Genomic DNA, 15,841 nt, shown 5'->3' on the forward strand with positions numbered 1-15,841 from the left:
AAGCCAGCAGAACTGACGATCCCACCCCCCTCTGCTCATCCTGAGGGACACTCGAGAGTTAGTCGGCTTTATTACAACAAGGACCTCAACCCCAATCCTGGCCACAGACCCATCATTGCTGAGTACCAGAAGTCCAACTAAAACACCATGATAAACCCAAAAACTACCATCCGGGAGGCGCTACAGGTCTCTCCGTTGCCGGACCAGCAGGTCCAGGAACAGCTTCTTCCCTGTGGCTGTCACTCTACTCAACAACGTACCTCGGTGACTGCCAATCACCCCCCCCCCCGGACACTCCTCCCACCAGGAAAAACACTATGACTGTATGCATGTAAATAGATTTATTTATTGAAATCATATTCTATGTCGCTCTTCCAGGGAGATGCTAACTACATTTCGTTGTCTCTGTACTGTACACTGACAATGACAATGAAAGTTGAATCTGAATCTGTGGGGTGAAGGAATGGGTGAGGTATCGGGTCGCGACCCTTCATCAGACTGTGGATATCTACATCCACACGGTGCCCATGCCCGCATGTCCATCCCTGCACTCATCTTGGTTGTTAAACAGAGGCCTCAGCACAAATCCGAGCAGATCTAATTTCCTGTTTATTCCACATTCCATCAGGAACACATTTGGCCTGCAGACAGAGGCAGCCTCGACTGGCTGCTCATCTCCCAGCCGGCTGCACGCTGCGTAAACACTGCATTTACTTGCTAATTCCAGAGGCATTTTCATTCGCCCGGCTGCCAGCACCCATGACATCAGTGTGAAAGTACAGGCAGGGCGTTGGTACAACGCTAGCTGGGGTTCAGGCCACTGTCACTGGTGTCGGGGTTCAGGCCACTGTCACTGGTGTCGGGGTTCAGGCCACTGTCACTGGTGTCGGGGTTCAGGCCACTACTCACTGGTGTCAGGGTTCAGGCCACTACTCCCTGGTGTCGGGGTTCAGGCCACTGTCCCTGGTGTCGGGGTTCAGGCCACTACTCACTGGTGTTGGGGTTCAGGCCACTGTCCCTGGTGTTGGGGTTCAGGCCACTGTCCCTGGTGTCGGGGTTCAGGCCACTACTCACTGGTGTTGGGGTTCAGGCCACTGTCCCTGGTGTCGGGGTTCAGGCCACTACTCACTGGTGTCGGGGTTCAGGCCACTGTCCCTGGTGTTGGGGTTCAGGCCACTGTCCCTGGTGTCGGGGTTCAGGCCACTGTCCCTGGTGTCGGGGTTCAGGCCACTACTCACTGGTGTCGGGGTTCAGGCCACTGTCCCTGGTGTTGGGGTTCAGGCCACTGTCCCTGGTGTCGGGGTTCAGGCCACTGTCCCTGGTGTTGGGGTTCAGGCCACTGTCCCTGGTGTTGGGGTTCAGGCCACTGTCCCTGGTGTTGGGGTTCAGGCCACTGTCCCTGGTGTTGGGGTTCAGGCCACTGTCCCTGGTGTTGGGGTTCAGGCCACTGTCCCTGGTGTCGGGGTTCAGGCCACTGTCCCTGGTGTTGGGGTTCAGGCCACTACTCCCTGGTGTCGGGGTTCAGGCCACTACTCACTGGTGTCGGGGTTCGGCCACTACTCACTGGTGTTGGGGTTCAGGCCACTGTCCCTGGTGTCGGGGTTCAGGCCACTGTCCCTGGTGTTGGGGTTCAGACCACTACTCCCTGATGTTGGGGTTCAGGCCACTGTCCCTGGTGTCGGGGTTCAGGCCACTGTCCATGGTGTTGGGGTTCAGGCCACTACTCCCTGGTGTTGGGGTTCAGGCCACTGTCCCTGGTGTCGGGGTTCAGGCCACTGTCCCTGGTGTCGGGGTTCAGGCCACTACTCCCTGGTGTTGGGGTTCAGGCCACTACTCACTGGTGTCGGGGTTCAGGCCACTATTCCCTGGTGTTGGGGTTCAGGCCACTACTCACTGGTGTTGGGGTTCAGGCCACTGTCCCGGGTGTCGGGGTTCAGGCCACTACTCACTGGTGTTGGGGTTCAGGCCACTACTCACTGGTGTCGGGGTTCAGGCCACTATTCCCTGGTGTTGGGGTTCAGGCCACTGTCCCTGGTGTCGGGGTTCAGGCCACTACTCACTGGTGTTGGGGTTCAGGCCACTACTCACTGGTGTCGGGGTTCAGGCCACTATTCCCTGGTGTTGGGGTTCAGGCCACTGTCCCTGGTGTCGGGGTTCAGGCCACTACTCACTGGTGTTGGGGTTCAGGCCACTACTCACTGGTGTCGGGGTTCAGGCCACTATTCCCTGGTGTTGGGGTTCAGGCCACTACTCCCTGGTGTTGGGGTTCAGGCCACTACTCACTGGTGTCGGGGTTCAGGCCACTACTCACTGGTGTCGGGGTTCGGCGCTGACAGGATGATGCTGTGTTTCTTCTTCACTTCTTCCACGTTGTCAGCAATGCGATCGACGTGCCCCCGGATCTCCCCAACCTGACAAACAAAGGTTGCCTGTAACTACAGCCCGTACTCCTGCACCACACCCACTGCTCCTTGCCTGTAACTACAGCCCGTACTCCTGCACCACACCCACTGCACCTTGCCTGTAGTTACAGCCCACACTCACACCCACTGCACCTTGCCTGTAGTTACAGCCCACACTCACACACCCACTGCACCTTGCCTGTAGTTACAGCCCACACTCACACACCCACTGCACCTTGCCTGTAGCTACAGCCCACACTCACACACCCACTGCACCTTGCCTGTAGTTACAGCCACACTCACACACCCACTGCTCCTTGCCTGTAGCTACAGCCCGTTCTCCTGCACCACGCCCACTGCTCCTTGCCTGTAGCTACAGCCCACACTCACACACCCACTGTGTTTGCCTGTAGTTACAGCCCACACTCACACACCCACTACACCTTGCCTGTAGTTACAGCCCACACTCACACACCCACTACACCTTGCCTGTAGTTACAGCCCACACTCACACACACACACTGCTCCTTGCCTGTAGTTACAGCCCACACTCACACACCCACTACACCTTGCCTGTAGCTACAGCCCACACTCACACACACACTGTGTTTGCCTGTAACTACAGCCACACACACACACCCACTGTGTTTGCCTGTAGTTACAGCCTGCACCCCTGCACCAAGCCCACTGCTCCACTGGTGCTGGGCTGATGGAACATGGAACAGCACAGGAACAGGCCCTTCAGCCCACAATATCTGTGCTGAACATGACGCCAAGTTAAACTAATCTCCTCTGTCTGCCTGATCCATGTGCCTGTCTAAAAGTCTTGTGAACCACTGCAGCACCTGCCTCCACCACCACCCCAGGCAGCGCGCCCCACGCACCCACCACACAGTGAACAAATACTTGCCCCCCCCCCCCCCCCACACATCTAACTTTACCCCTCTCACCTTAAATGATGCTCTCTACACCTTGACATATCCACCCTGGGGAAAGGTTCTGACTGTCTACCATATCTACACCTCTCATAATTCTACACGCTGCTCTCAGCTCTCCGCTCACTCTCTGGAGGGAACAATCCCATCTGGAGCGTCGGGAGGAAGCGATGCTCTTCAGCCGACGGTCAGTGATCCTCCCGGCACCGCCCACACACAACATTCCCACTACATACATCCCGGCACCGCCCACACACAACATTCCCACTACATACATACCTGGCGGAAGAACTCATCCATGAAATGGTCCTTCTCCACAGTGATGGTCACCTCCTCTTCATGACTCTCCTTGTACTACAAACAAAGCAGAAGAAACATAAATGACAAGCGGCAAAACCAGACTCTCCAAGGAAGCCGCACGCGGTGGGTGCCCTTGGCCTGTACAAATTACTCTAACCCTGTATGAGTTTTGTTCAATCCTTTAATCAATTTATTGCAGGACTGATTGGAACTTTATTTCCACCCTTCCCTGGCTGTGTTCCCGCCACTTTGCCTGGTCACCCCAACATCTACACCCCAACCACAGCCTAGTCACCCCAACATCTACACCCCAACCAGGGCCTGGTCACTACATCTACACCCCAACCAGGGCCTGGTCACTACATCTACACCCCAACCAGGGCCTGGTCACCCCAACATCTACACCCCAACCAGGGCCTGGTCACTACATCTACACCCCAACCAGGGCCTGGTCACTACATCTACACCCCAACCAGGGCCTGGTCACTACATCTACACCCCAACCAGGGCCTGGTCACCCCAACATCTACACCCCAACCAGGGCCTGGTCACTACATCTACACCCCAACCAGGGCCTGGTCACTACATCTACACCCCAACCAGGGCCTGGTCACTACATCTACACCCCAACCAGGGCCTGGTCACTACATCTACATCCCAACCAGGGCCTGGTCACTACATCTATATCCCAACGCTGCTTTCCCTAGCGGACTATTACCTGGAAAGGGAATCTGAGCAAATGAAAGTCATGAGGTCATAAGAGATAGGAGCAGAATTAGGCCATTCGGCCCATCAAGTCTACTCTGCCATTCAATCATGGCTGATCTATCTCTCCCTCCTAACCCCATTCTCCTGCCTTCTCCCCATAACCCCTGACACCCGCACTAATCAGGAATCTATCTATCTCTGCCCTAAAAATATCCACTGGCTTGGCCTCCACAGCCGTCTGTGGCAAAGAATTCCACAGATTCACCACCCTCTGACTAATAAAATTCCTCCTCATCTCCTTCTGAAAATAATGTATTTTAATTCTGAGGCTGTGACCTCTAGTCCTAGACTCTCCCACTAGTGGAAACATCCTCTCCACATCCACTCTATCCAAGCCTTTCACTATTCGGTAAGTTTCAATAAGGTCCCACCTCATTCTTCTAAACTCCAGCCCAGTACAGAATAGTGAAAGACTTGGATCGGGTGGATGTGGAGAGGCCTTATAGAGCCTCAGCATTACATCCCTAAGTGTAAAAACAGCAGCAGCCGATGGGTGAAGTTATGGACAACATACGTAGGCCCTTCCTCGATAGATCGTCAATGCGGGTGAACTGTAAATGGCTGATTCAGCAAAGCTATCTCAGCGAAACATCCACGCCACAGCTGTATCCTCGATCCACGCCACAGCTGTATCCACGCCACAGCTGTATCCACGCCACAGCTGTATCCATGATCCACGCCACAGCTGTATCCATGTCACAGCTGTATCGACTATCCACACCACAGCTGTATCCTCGATCCACGCCACAGCTGTATCCACGCCACAGCTGTATCCTCGATCCACGCCACAGCTGTATCCACGTCACAGCTGTATCCACGCCACAGCTGTATCCATGATCCACGCCACAGCTGTATCCATGTCACAGCTGTATCCACGTCACAGCTGTATCCGCGCCACAGCTGTATCCACGTCACAGCTGTATCCATGTCACAGCTGTATCCATGATCCACGCCACAGCTGTATCCATGTCACAGCTGTATCGACTATCCACGCCACAGCTGTATCCATGATCCACGCCACAGCTGTATCCACGCCACAGCTGTATCCACGTCACAGCTGTATCCGCGCCACAGCTGTATCCACGTCACAGCTGTATCCATGCCACAGCTGCATCCACTATCCACGCCACAGTTGTATCCACGATCCAGGCCACAGCTGCATCCACTATCCGCGCCACAGCTGTATTTACTATCCACGACACAGCTGTCTGCACTATCCACATCACAACTGTATGCACTATCCACATCACAGCTGTATCCACTATCCATGCCACAGCTGTATCCACTAACCACGCCACAGTTATATCCATGCCACAGCTGTATCCACGATCCACGCCACAGCTGTACTGAGCGAGCAGATGGAACTGGAGGTTGTAGTTTTCAGAAGATGCCACAGTGGTGAGTACCACGGCCAGTGGTGGGAGGTAGAGGGATGACAGGATGTAACGTCCACAACATGCCCAAAGTCTTGTCTCCACTCAGCTTCTGGGCACAAGTTTTCTGTGTACTACCTCCACCCATCATCACGACCAGCATCAGGCTATTAAACACTGCCACCTCCAAATCAGCTCTGAACAACATAGACAGACAGCCTTCAATGCCACTCACAGTGTGACTATCACAATGGGCTCTCAAGCTGCCCACTGCCAGAGACATCACAATAGGACGTTGCCAACGGTAACCGCAGCTGAATAATTCATACGTTTAAGTATTCCCATACAAGGAATTTGACTTGGTGCTCCGCCCACAAGTGACAACATGACATACAGTGACAGTTAGGAATGACACATAGAACATAAAACATTAATAATAAAACATTATCGATTAAACATGTGAATTAAATAAAATACCAGAGCAAAAGGAGGCTACAGATATTTGGCTGTTGAGTAGAGCTACTATTCATGGATAAAAACTGTTTTATGTCTGGCTGTGGCAGCTTTGACAGTCCGGAGTCGCCTTCCAGAGGGAAGTGATTCAAAGAGTTTGTGGCCAGGGTGAGAGGGGTCAGAGATGATCTTGCCCGCTCGCTTCCTGGCCCTTGCAGTGTACAGTTCATCAATGGAGGGAAGGTTGCAGCCAATAATCTTCTCAGCTGATCGGACGATTCACTGCAGCCTCCGGATGTCGTGCTTTGTGGCTGAGCCGAACCAGACCATGACGGAGAAGGTGAGGACAGACTCTACGATGGCCGTGTTGAATTGGACCATCGTTGCCTGGGGCAGATTGTGCTTCCTCAGCTGCCGCACGAAGTACATCCTCTGTTGTGCCTTTTTGACTGTGGAGTCGATGGTAGCCCCCCACTTAAGGTCCTTGGAGATGATGGTTCCAGGAACTTAAAGGACTCCACAGATGTGACCACCTTTTTGACCACCTTATCTACCTGCGACTCCACCTTCAAGGAACCATGCACCTGTACTCCTAGATCCCTCTGCTCTACAACACTCCCCAGAACCCGACCATTCACTGTGTAGGACCTGCCCTTGTTAGACGTCCCAAAATGCAACACCTCACACTTCTCTGTATTAAATTCCATCAACCATTCCTCCACCCACCTGGCCAATCGATCCAGATCCTGCTGCGATCGTTCACACCCATCTTCACTATCTGCAAAACCACCCACTTTTATATCATCAGCAAACTTGCTAATCTTGCCCTGTATGTTCTCATCCAAATCATTGATGTAGATGACAAACAGTAACGGGCCCAGCACCGAACCCTGAGGCACACCACTAGTCACAGGCCTCCAGTCCAAGAAGCAACCCTCTACCATTGGCCTTCATCAGTCAGAGTATTTAGGAGAGAAGTTGGGAGGTCATATTGCAGTTGTATAAGACGTTGGTGAGACCACATTTAGTGTATTGTGTTCAGTTCTGGGCACCGTGTTACAGGAAAGATGTTGTCAAGCTGGAAAGGGTTCAGAGAAGATTTACGATGATGTTTCCAGAACTAGAGGGTGTGAGCTACAGGGAGAGGTTGACTCGGCTGGGACTCTACTCCCTGGAGCGCAGGAGGATGAGGGGGTTGATCTTATAGAGGTGTATAAAATCATGAGAGGAATAGATCGGGTAGATGCACAGAGTTTCTTGCCCAGAGTAGGGGAATCGAGGACCAGAGGACATGGGTTTAAGGTGAAGGGGAAACGATTTAATCGGAATCTGAGGGGTAACTTTTCCACACAGAGGGTGGTGGGTGTATGGAACAAGCTGCCAGAGGAGATAGTTGAAGCTGGGACTATCCCAAAGTTTAAGAAACAGTTAGACAGATGCATGGCTAGGACAGGTTTGGAGGGATATGGACAGGCAGGTGGGACTAGTGTAGATGGGACATGTTGGCCGGTGTGGGCAAGGTGGGTTTGTTTCCACACTGTGTGTGTGTGTGTGTGTGTGACAGCCCCCCCCCCCCCCCCCCCCCGGAAACGTGCCTTGCGGGGACGTGACCCAACGCGTCCCACTTGGTCTAGTATGACAATAAAACCCTCGTTTCCACTGGTGCTGGACAGTAAAACAAAAGCTGATGTACTGCAGCACAGTGTGTGAGCAGCTCCACCCCCTGCCCACCTCCCCTTCCCACTCCACTCTGAAACCAGGCAGCAGCTCCACCCCCTGCCCACCTCCCCTTCCCACTCCGCTCTGAAACCAGGCAGCAGCTCCACCCCCTGCCCACCTCTCCTTCCCACTCCGCTCTGAAACCAGGCAGCAGCTCCACCCCCTGCCCACCTCCCCTTCCCACTCCGCTGGCACCCCGACCCTGGCAAACCCCGGCAGCTTGTTGAATCACTCTCTGTAAGTGATGCTTCTACAGTGATACTGTTGTATATGTCAATGGCATCAGTGGCAAGCTGCTGGTACCGTGGGCTTGGCAGCGGCAGCTGACACACACTGATAGGTCTGGCGTGTGAGTGAGGGGGATGGCAGGCACTTGCGACTCGCGGGCGGGGACTGGCCACGGGGAGGTAAAGACTTGAATAAACCTCCGTCTGCAGCTGGTGGCAACTCTGCCCTGGGTAACGCTACCCCCGACCGCAGAAACATTCATACACCCCACACCTTCATCAAACGTGACTTGTTACAAAGTGGGGGCGGGGGTGCGGCCGGGAGTGAAATGGAGAGCATCTCCAATACAGACAAGGCAGAGCGTGCGTGCGGCACAGAGTGGTCCCGACACAACTCTGCTCTACGTTCAACTCTCTCCAGCTCGTCTCATCTCATCAGTAACTTTCCCCACCCTCGTGTTCTTTGTGGTTCTCTCAAGTGTTCCTGTAACAGCAGCTCAGAGCCGGCTGTACCAAGGCCAAGGGCAACACCCAGTCCCACCCCTCACCACAGTGAGATCACTCCAAGCTGCAACACCGCCCACTGGTACATTTGTACTCCATTCATCCCAATTAAAAGCTGGCTATTTCTCTATTTTAAAATGACACAGAGTGCTGGAGTAACTCAGCGGGTCAGGCAGCATCTGTGGGGAACATGGATAGGTGACGTTTCACATAGTGCTGGAGTAACTCAGCGGGTCAGGCAGCATCTGTGGAGAACATGGATAGGTGACGTTTCACAGAGTGCTGGAGTAACTCAGCGGGTCAGGCAGCATCTGTGGAGAACATGGATAGGTGACGTTTCACAGAGTGCTGGAGTAACTCAGCGGGTCAGGCAGCATCTGCGGGGAACATGGATAGGTGACGTTTCACAGAGTGCTGGAGTAACTCAGCGGGTCAGGCAGCATCTGTGGAGAACATGGATAGGTGACGTTTCACAGAGTGCTGGAGTAACTCAGCGGGTCAGGCAGCATCTGTGGAGAACATGGATAGGTGACGTTTCACAGAGTGCTGGAGTAACTCAGCGGGTCAGGCAGCATCTGTGGAGAACATGGATAGGTGACGTTTCACAGAGTGCTGGAGTAACTCAGCGGGTCAGGCAGCATCTGTGGAGAACATGGATAGGTGACGTTTCACAGAGTGCTGGAGTAACTCAGCGGGTCAGGCAGCATCTGTGGAGAACATGGATAGGTGACGTTTCACAGAGTGCTGGAGTAACTCAGCGGGTCAGGCAGCATCTGTGGATGTTGGAACCCTTCTTCCAACTTCTTCTTCGTATGTATGAAGACAAATGTGCCTGTCAGAGTATTGCTGCAGGATTTGTCATATATAAACCACACACTCAGTCGGCAGTTCTGTTCACCCACCGAACACCGACAGCGGGCTCTGAGGCGACCGACATCCTCGAGTACAAACGACACAGGGCTGAAACCTCACCTGTCCATTCCCTCCACAGCCCGACCCACTGAGTTCCTCCTGACTCCTTCTCACCCACGTTCATACCTCAACCCTCTGGTCCCTAATTCCTGCCATTCCTGCCTCCCCCTCACAGATAATGATAGAAACATAGAAACATAGAAATTAGGTGCAGGAGTAGGCCATTCGGCCCTTCGAGCCTGCACCGCCATTCAATATGATCATGGCTGATCATCCAACTCAGTATCCCGTACCTGCCTTCTCTCCATACCCTCTGATCCCCTTAGCCACAAGGGCCACATCTAACTCCCTCTTAAATATAGCCAATGAAATGGCCTCGACTACCCTCTGTGGCAGGGAGTTCCAGAGATTCACCACTCTCTGTGTGAAAAAAGTTCTTCTCATCTCGGTTTTAAAGGATTTCCCCCTTATCCTTAAGCTGTGACCCCTTGTCCTGGACTTCCCCAACATCGGGAGCAATCTTCCTGCATCTAGCCTGTCCAACCCCTTAAGAATTTTGTAAGTTTCTATAAGATCCCCTCTCAATCTCCTAAATTCTAGAGAGTATAAACCAAGTCTATCCAGTCTTTCTTCATAAGACAGTCCTGACATCCCAGGAATCAGTCTGGTGAACCTTCTCTGCACTCCCTCTATGGCAATAATGTCCTTCCTCAGATTTGGAGACCAAAACTGTACGCAATACTCCAGGTGTGGTCTCACCAAGACCCTGTACAACTGCAGTAGAACCTCCCTGCTCCTATACTCAAATCCTTTTGCTATGAAAGCTAACATACCATTCGCTTTCTTCACTGCCTGCTGCACCTGCATGCCCACTTTCAATGACTGGTGTCATTGCTGATCCCTTGACCCCAACATTCTGGAGACTCTTCCCCAAAGCCCCCCCCCCCCATCCCGTCCCTGCAAGTCTATTCACAAACCCACTTCCTGCCACAATGTTTGAGTCTTCAGAAGCCGAGGTTACGAGAGAGCAATTACAATGATGGAGGGGGGGCTGCGTCGACAGCTACAGGGTTCAGGGGTCACCCTTGCCTGAGGGGGTCAGGCATCAACGTCCCGCGGGCCAGCAGCGAGACCGCAGACACGACTCACACACAAGAGATAATAATCTCACGCAACCAACAGACAGCACAAATATCACTCCTTTCAAACCGCAGTGTGGCTGGGAGCCGCCCCACAGCCCACAGGTAGTCACATCCTCCGCGGGACTGTGGCAACACTCGCTCGCACTGCGAGGCACAAACACTCTCACTGCTCACATATCTCTCTGTGTCCCTCTGTGTGAGGGTCTCGTTACCCTGGGGGGGGGCACGGTGCAGTCCAGTCCATTTTGGGTTAGGGTTAGGGTTAGGGTTAGGGTTAGGGTTAGGGTTAGGGTTAGGGAAAGTTACTAACCCTAACCCTAACCTCGGTACAGTGAAAAGCTTCTGTTGCGTGCTAACTAGTCAGCGGAGAGACAACACATGATTACAATCGATCCATTCACAGCTGTACAGATACATGGTAAGGGTATAACGTTTAGTGCAAGGTAAAGCCGACAACGTCCAGTCAAGGATAGTCCGAGCGAGGGTCACCAGTGAGGTAGATAGTAGTTCAGGACCGCTCTCTGGTTGTGATAGGATGGTTCAGTTGCCTGATAACAGCTGGGAAGGAACTGACTGTCTCTGTATCTGGAGGTGTGTGTTTTCACACTTCTGTACCTCTTGCCCGATGGGGAAGAGGGAGTGGCCAGGGTGCGACTGGTCCTTGATTACGCTGCTGGCCTTGCCGAGGCAGCGTGAAGTGTGAATAGAGTCGATAGACGGGAGGTTGGTTCGTGCGATGGTCAGGGCTGCAACTGTCCACAATTCCGTGCAGTTTCTTGCGGTCTTGCTGTTCCCAAACCGTGCTGTGATGCATCCCAATGAAATGCTTTCTATGGTGCATCTGTAGAAGTTGCTGAGAGTTGTAGGGGACATGCTGAACTTCCTAAACCTAAGGAAGTAGAGGCCTTGGCTGGGACGTTAGCCAGAGGCTGCCTGTTACGATGGCGTTCAATAAATCTCAGCCATGTTTTTGATGCAGCACCAAGATTGCATCCAATTTTCACAACCAACTGGCTACCACACTTCCTAGTTCACAAAGAGCTACAGCATGGATTCTACGGCATGGATACAGGCAGGCCCTTCAGCCCAAGTGCTCCATGCTGATTAGTCTCATTCACCTGCAGTTAGTCAATGCCCTTCTAAGGTAGACACAAATGCTGGAGAAATTCAGCAGGTGAGGCAGCATCTATGGAGCAAAGGAATAGGTGACGTTTCGGGTTGAGACCCTTCTTCAGACTGATGTGGGGGGGGGGGGGCGGGAAGAAGAAAGGAAGAGACGGAGACAGTGGGCTGAGGGAGAGCTGGGAATGGGAGGGGAAGGAGGGAGAAAGCAGGGACTACCTGAAATTGGAGAAGCCAATGTTCATACTGCTGGGGTGTAAACTCCCCAAGCGAAATATGAGGTGCTGCTCCTCCAATTTGCTCTGGGACTCCCTCTGGCCATGGAGGAGGCCCAGGACAGAAAGGTCGGATTTGGAATGGGAGGGGGAGTTGAAGTGCTGAGCCACCGGGAGATCAGGTTGGTTAATGGGAAGGTGTTGGGCGAAGCGATCGCCAAGCCAGTGCTTGGTCCTTCTAAATCATCACTAACCTCATACCTGTCTAAAAATCAGTTAAATATTTTGATTGGATCTGTCTCTCCATATTCCTCTGGCAGCTCGTTCCAAAAACCCACCACTTTGTGTGAAAAAACTTGCCCCTCAGGTCCCATTTCATCTTTCACCTCTCACCTTAAATCCTCTGCTACCTTAAGGGGAAAGGCTCTGACTATCCACCTTATCTACCCTCGTGAGTTTATAAACCTTTGTACGGTCAGGCCTGTGCCTCCGGCACTCCAAGGACATCAGTGCCAATCTATCCTTCAGCCCTCCTCCACGCTAACAAGGTTTCTGGATATCATGTGCTTGCCAACATCTAGGAGTAAGTTGGAGACATTCATAAACCCTGGACCTCCTGATTCAGGATCAGCTTCTTGCCAACAACCCTCAGGCACTTGAACACAACAAACACCAACAACTTCATTAATATCTTGGCTGCACTGGCCACTTTGGGTTCTTGTTTTGAACTAATATTGCTTATTTTAATTTGTTGAACTTTCTTTTGTTTATTGAGTTATCTACGAGTAGTGTTTACAGACCTGTAAGAATTTCATTGTTGGTTTCAATACATACGGCAGTGAAACTGTTATCTGAAACTAGACTAATATTGGTCTTACAGAGAGTGTATGACAACACCAATACACATTTTACAACTTATAACAACACCATACTCATTACTTTGTGGAGCAGAGTGAACGCAGTGCGAGTTACCCCGACTCTGCCAGTTAATCCACGATGTACCTCGAGCTGTGGTTCAACTTCCCGACAGTCCTGAACAATCTCCCTCCCCAGCTGACCCCACAGACTGACTGACCCAGACACACAACATTCCCCAACCCCCCGGGGGATAGTCTGGCCAATGTTTGGGAACGGGGGGGGGGGGTGGGGGAATACAGCGGGGGTATAGGGGATGGGTCTGTAGGCTCTAGGGGGGGGGGGGCACAGAGAGAGAGGGAGGAGAGGAAAGAGAAGGGAGGGAGGAGTTGGGGAGAGAGAGAAGGGGGAGAGAGAGAGAAGGAGCGGAGAGAGAAGAGGAGAAAGGGGGTGAGAGAAGAGTAGAAGGGGGAGAGAGGAGAGCGAAGAAGAGGGGAGGAGAGAGAGAAGTGGGAAGGGATAGAAGGGGAGAGAAGAGAGGAGTGGAGAAGAGGGAGGGAGAGAGAGGAAGGGGGAAGAGAGAGGAGAGAGGGAAGGGGGGATAGAGAGGGGGAAGAGGAGAAGAGAGAGAGAGAGAGAGAGATCAGAGAGAGAAGAGAGACGAGAAGGAGAGAGGAGAGAGGAGAGAGAGAGGAAAGAGAGAGAGAGAGAGAGAGGAGCGAGAGCTACAGACCTCCGAGGAGAGAAGACGAGCGAGAGAGAGAGAAGGGAGAGAAGGAGAGGGAGGGAGAGCGGATGGGAGAGAGAGAGGAGAAGGGGGAGAAGGGAGGAGAGAGAGGGGAGAGGGAAGGGGACGAGAGAAGGGGGGGGGGAGAGGAGAGAGAATGTAGAGAGAGAAGGTGGAGAGAGAGAAGGTGGAGAGAGAGAAGGTGGAGAGAGAGAAGGTGGAGAGAGAGAAGGTGGAGAGAGAGAAGGTGGAGAGAGAGAAGGTGGAGAGAGAGAGTGGAGAGAGAGAATGGAGAGAGAGAGTGGAGAGAGAGTGGAGAGAGAGAGAAGGGAAGAGAGAGAGAGAGGGGAGAGGGAAAAGGGGGGCGCGAAGAGAGGGGGAGAAGAGGAGAGAGAGAAGGGGGAGAGAGAGAGAGAGGGAAAGGGGATGAGAGAGATGAGAAGGGAGAGAGGAGAAGGGGAGAGAGAGCGGGAGAGAGGAAGGGGGGAAGAGAGGAAGGGGAGAGAGAGAAGGGGAGAGAAGACGGGGAGAGAGAGAGAGAGAGAAGGAGACTGGGCGAAAGCAGAGAAGGGCGAGAGAGGAGCAGGAGAGAGGGAGATAAAGAGAGAAGGGGAGAGAGAGAAGGGGAGAGAGAGAAGTGGAGAGAGAGAGAAGGGGAGAGACAGAAGGGGAGAGAGAGAAGGGGAGAGAGAGAGAAAGAGAGAAGGGGAGAGAGAGAAGGGGAGAGAGAGAAGTGGAGAGAGAGAGAAGGGGACAGACAGAAGGGGAGAGAGAGAGAGAGGAGAGAGGGAAGGGGAGAGAGAGAAGGGGAGAGAGAGAAGGGGAGAGTGGAAAGAGAGAGGGGGGAGGGGGCGGCGCCGCCGGTAACGGGAGCCGGGCCTCGACGCTCCAGCCCCGGGTAACGGTCCTGGCATCGGGCGGGGAGAGGCCACTCCCCTGAGGGCCCGGTCTCCCCCCCCCCCCCCGCCTCATGGTGCCCGGCCCGGCCCACTCGGCCCATCCCGCCCTCCCTAGCCCTCACTCACCGCCCGCAGGTCCCCCAGCCGGTCCTTCATGGTGGCGCCGGCACCCGCTCCCCACCGCCGGCAACGCACCTGCGCACTGCCGCCCGCCCCGGCCCCACACTGACCCCGCCCCCACACACAGACCCCGCCCCCACACACAGACCCCGCCCCCACACACAGACCCCGCCCCCACACACAGACCCCGCCCCCACTGACCCCGCCCCCCCACACAGACCCCGCCCCCACACACAGACCCCGCCCCCACACACACACACACAGACCCCGCCCCCCCACACAGACCCGGCCCCCCCCACACAGACCCGGCCCACAGCACAAAGACCCCGCCCCAACACACACACACACACAGACCCGCCCCCACACACACACAGCCCCCGCCCCCCACACACAGACCCCGCCCCCACACACTGACCCCGCCCCCCCCACACACACACAGACCCCGCCCCCCCACACAGACCCGCCCCCACACACACACAGACCCGCCCCCACACACACAGACCCCGCCCCCACACACAGACCCCGCCCCCACACACACATAGACAAAACCGCCCCAAACAAACAACAAAAACAAGGACCCAGAACAACAACGAAACCGCCAAAAAACCACAAAGACAAACGCCAACCCCAAAACACAAGCAACCAGAACCACCACAAAAATACACACACACACAGACCAAAGCCACAACACCAACCACACACAACAAAACACGACCCACACACCACCGACCCAGCCACAACACAGAACCCGCCCACACACACAGAACCGCACCCACACACATGACCCCGCCACACACAACTGACCCCGCCCCACAAACACAAAAACCGCAACCCCACACACACACACAGAACCCGCCGCCCACACACACAGACACGCCCCCACCACAAACACACACACACAGACCCGCCCCCACACACACAGACCCCGCCCCCACACACACTGACCCCGCCCCCCACACACACACACACTGACCCCGCCTCCCCCCCACACACACACACTGACCCCGCCCCCACACACACTGACCCCGCCCCCACACACAGACCCCGCCCCCACAGTCCCCGCCCCCACACACACTGACCACGCCCCCACACACACACACACACACTGACCCCGCCTCCCCCCCCACACACACACACACTGACCCCGCCCCCACACACACTGACCCCG

The 15,841-nt window shown here is 54.3% G+C and overlaps 1 protein-coding gene across 1 annotated transcript in view; it reads right to left on the reverse strand.

The window, feature by feature from the left end:
* The window catches only part of stx2 (syntaxin 2), a 33,575-nt gene extending 18,813 nt beyond the window's left edge, over positions 1-14,762 (reverse strand). The window contains exons 1-3 of the mRNA XM_033043075.1: positions 14,680-14,762; positions 3,617-3,691; positions 2,312-2,411 (exon numbers count right to left, since the gene is read on the reverse strand). Of these exons, the coding sequence (XP_032898966.1) occupies positions 2,312-2,411; positions 3,617-3,691; positions 14,680-14,709 (205 nt within the window). The 5' untranslated portion in view covers positions 14,710-14,762. The remainder of the gene's footprint in view (positions 1-2,311; positions 2,412-3,616; positions 3,692-14,679) is intronic.
* Positions 14,763-15,841: the final 1,079 nt, after the last annotated feature.

The sequence above is a fragment of the Amblyraja radiata genome, chromosome 25 (genome assembly GCF_010909765.2).
Source record: "Amblyraja radiata isolate CabotCenter1 chromosome 25, sAmbRad1.1.pri, whole genome shotgun sequence".
Lineage (NCBI taxonomy): Eukaryota > Metazoa > Chordata > Chondrichthyes > Rajiformes > Rajidae > Amblyraja > Amblyraja radiata.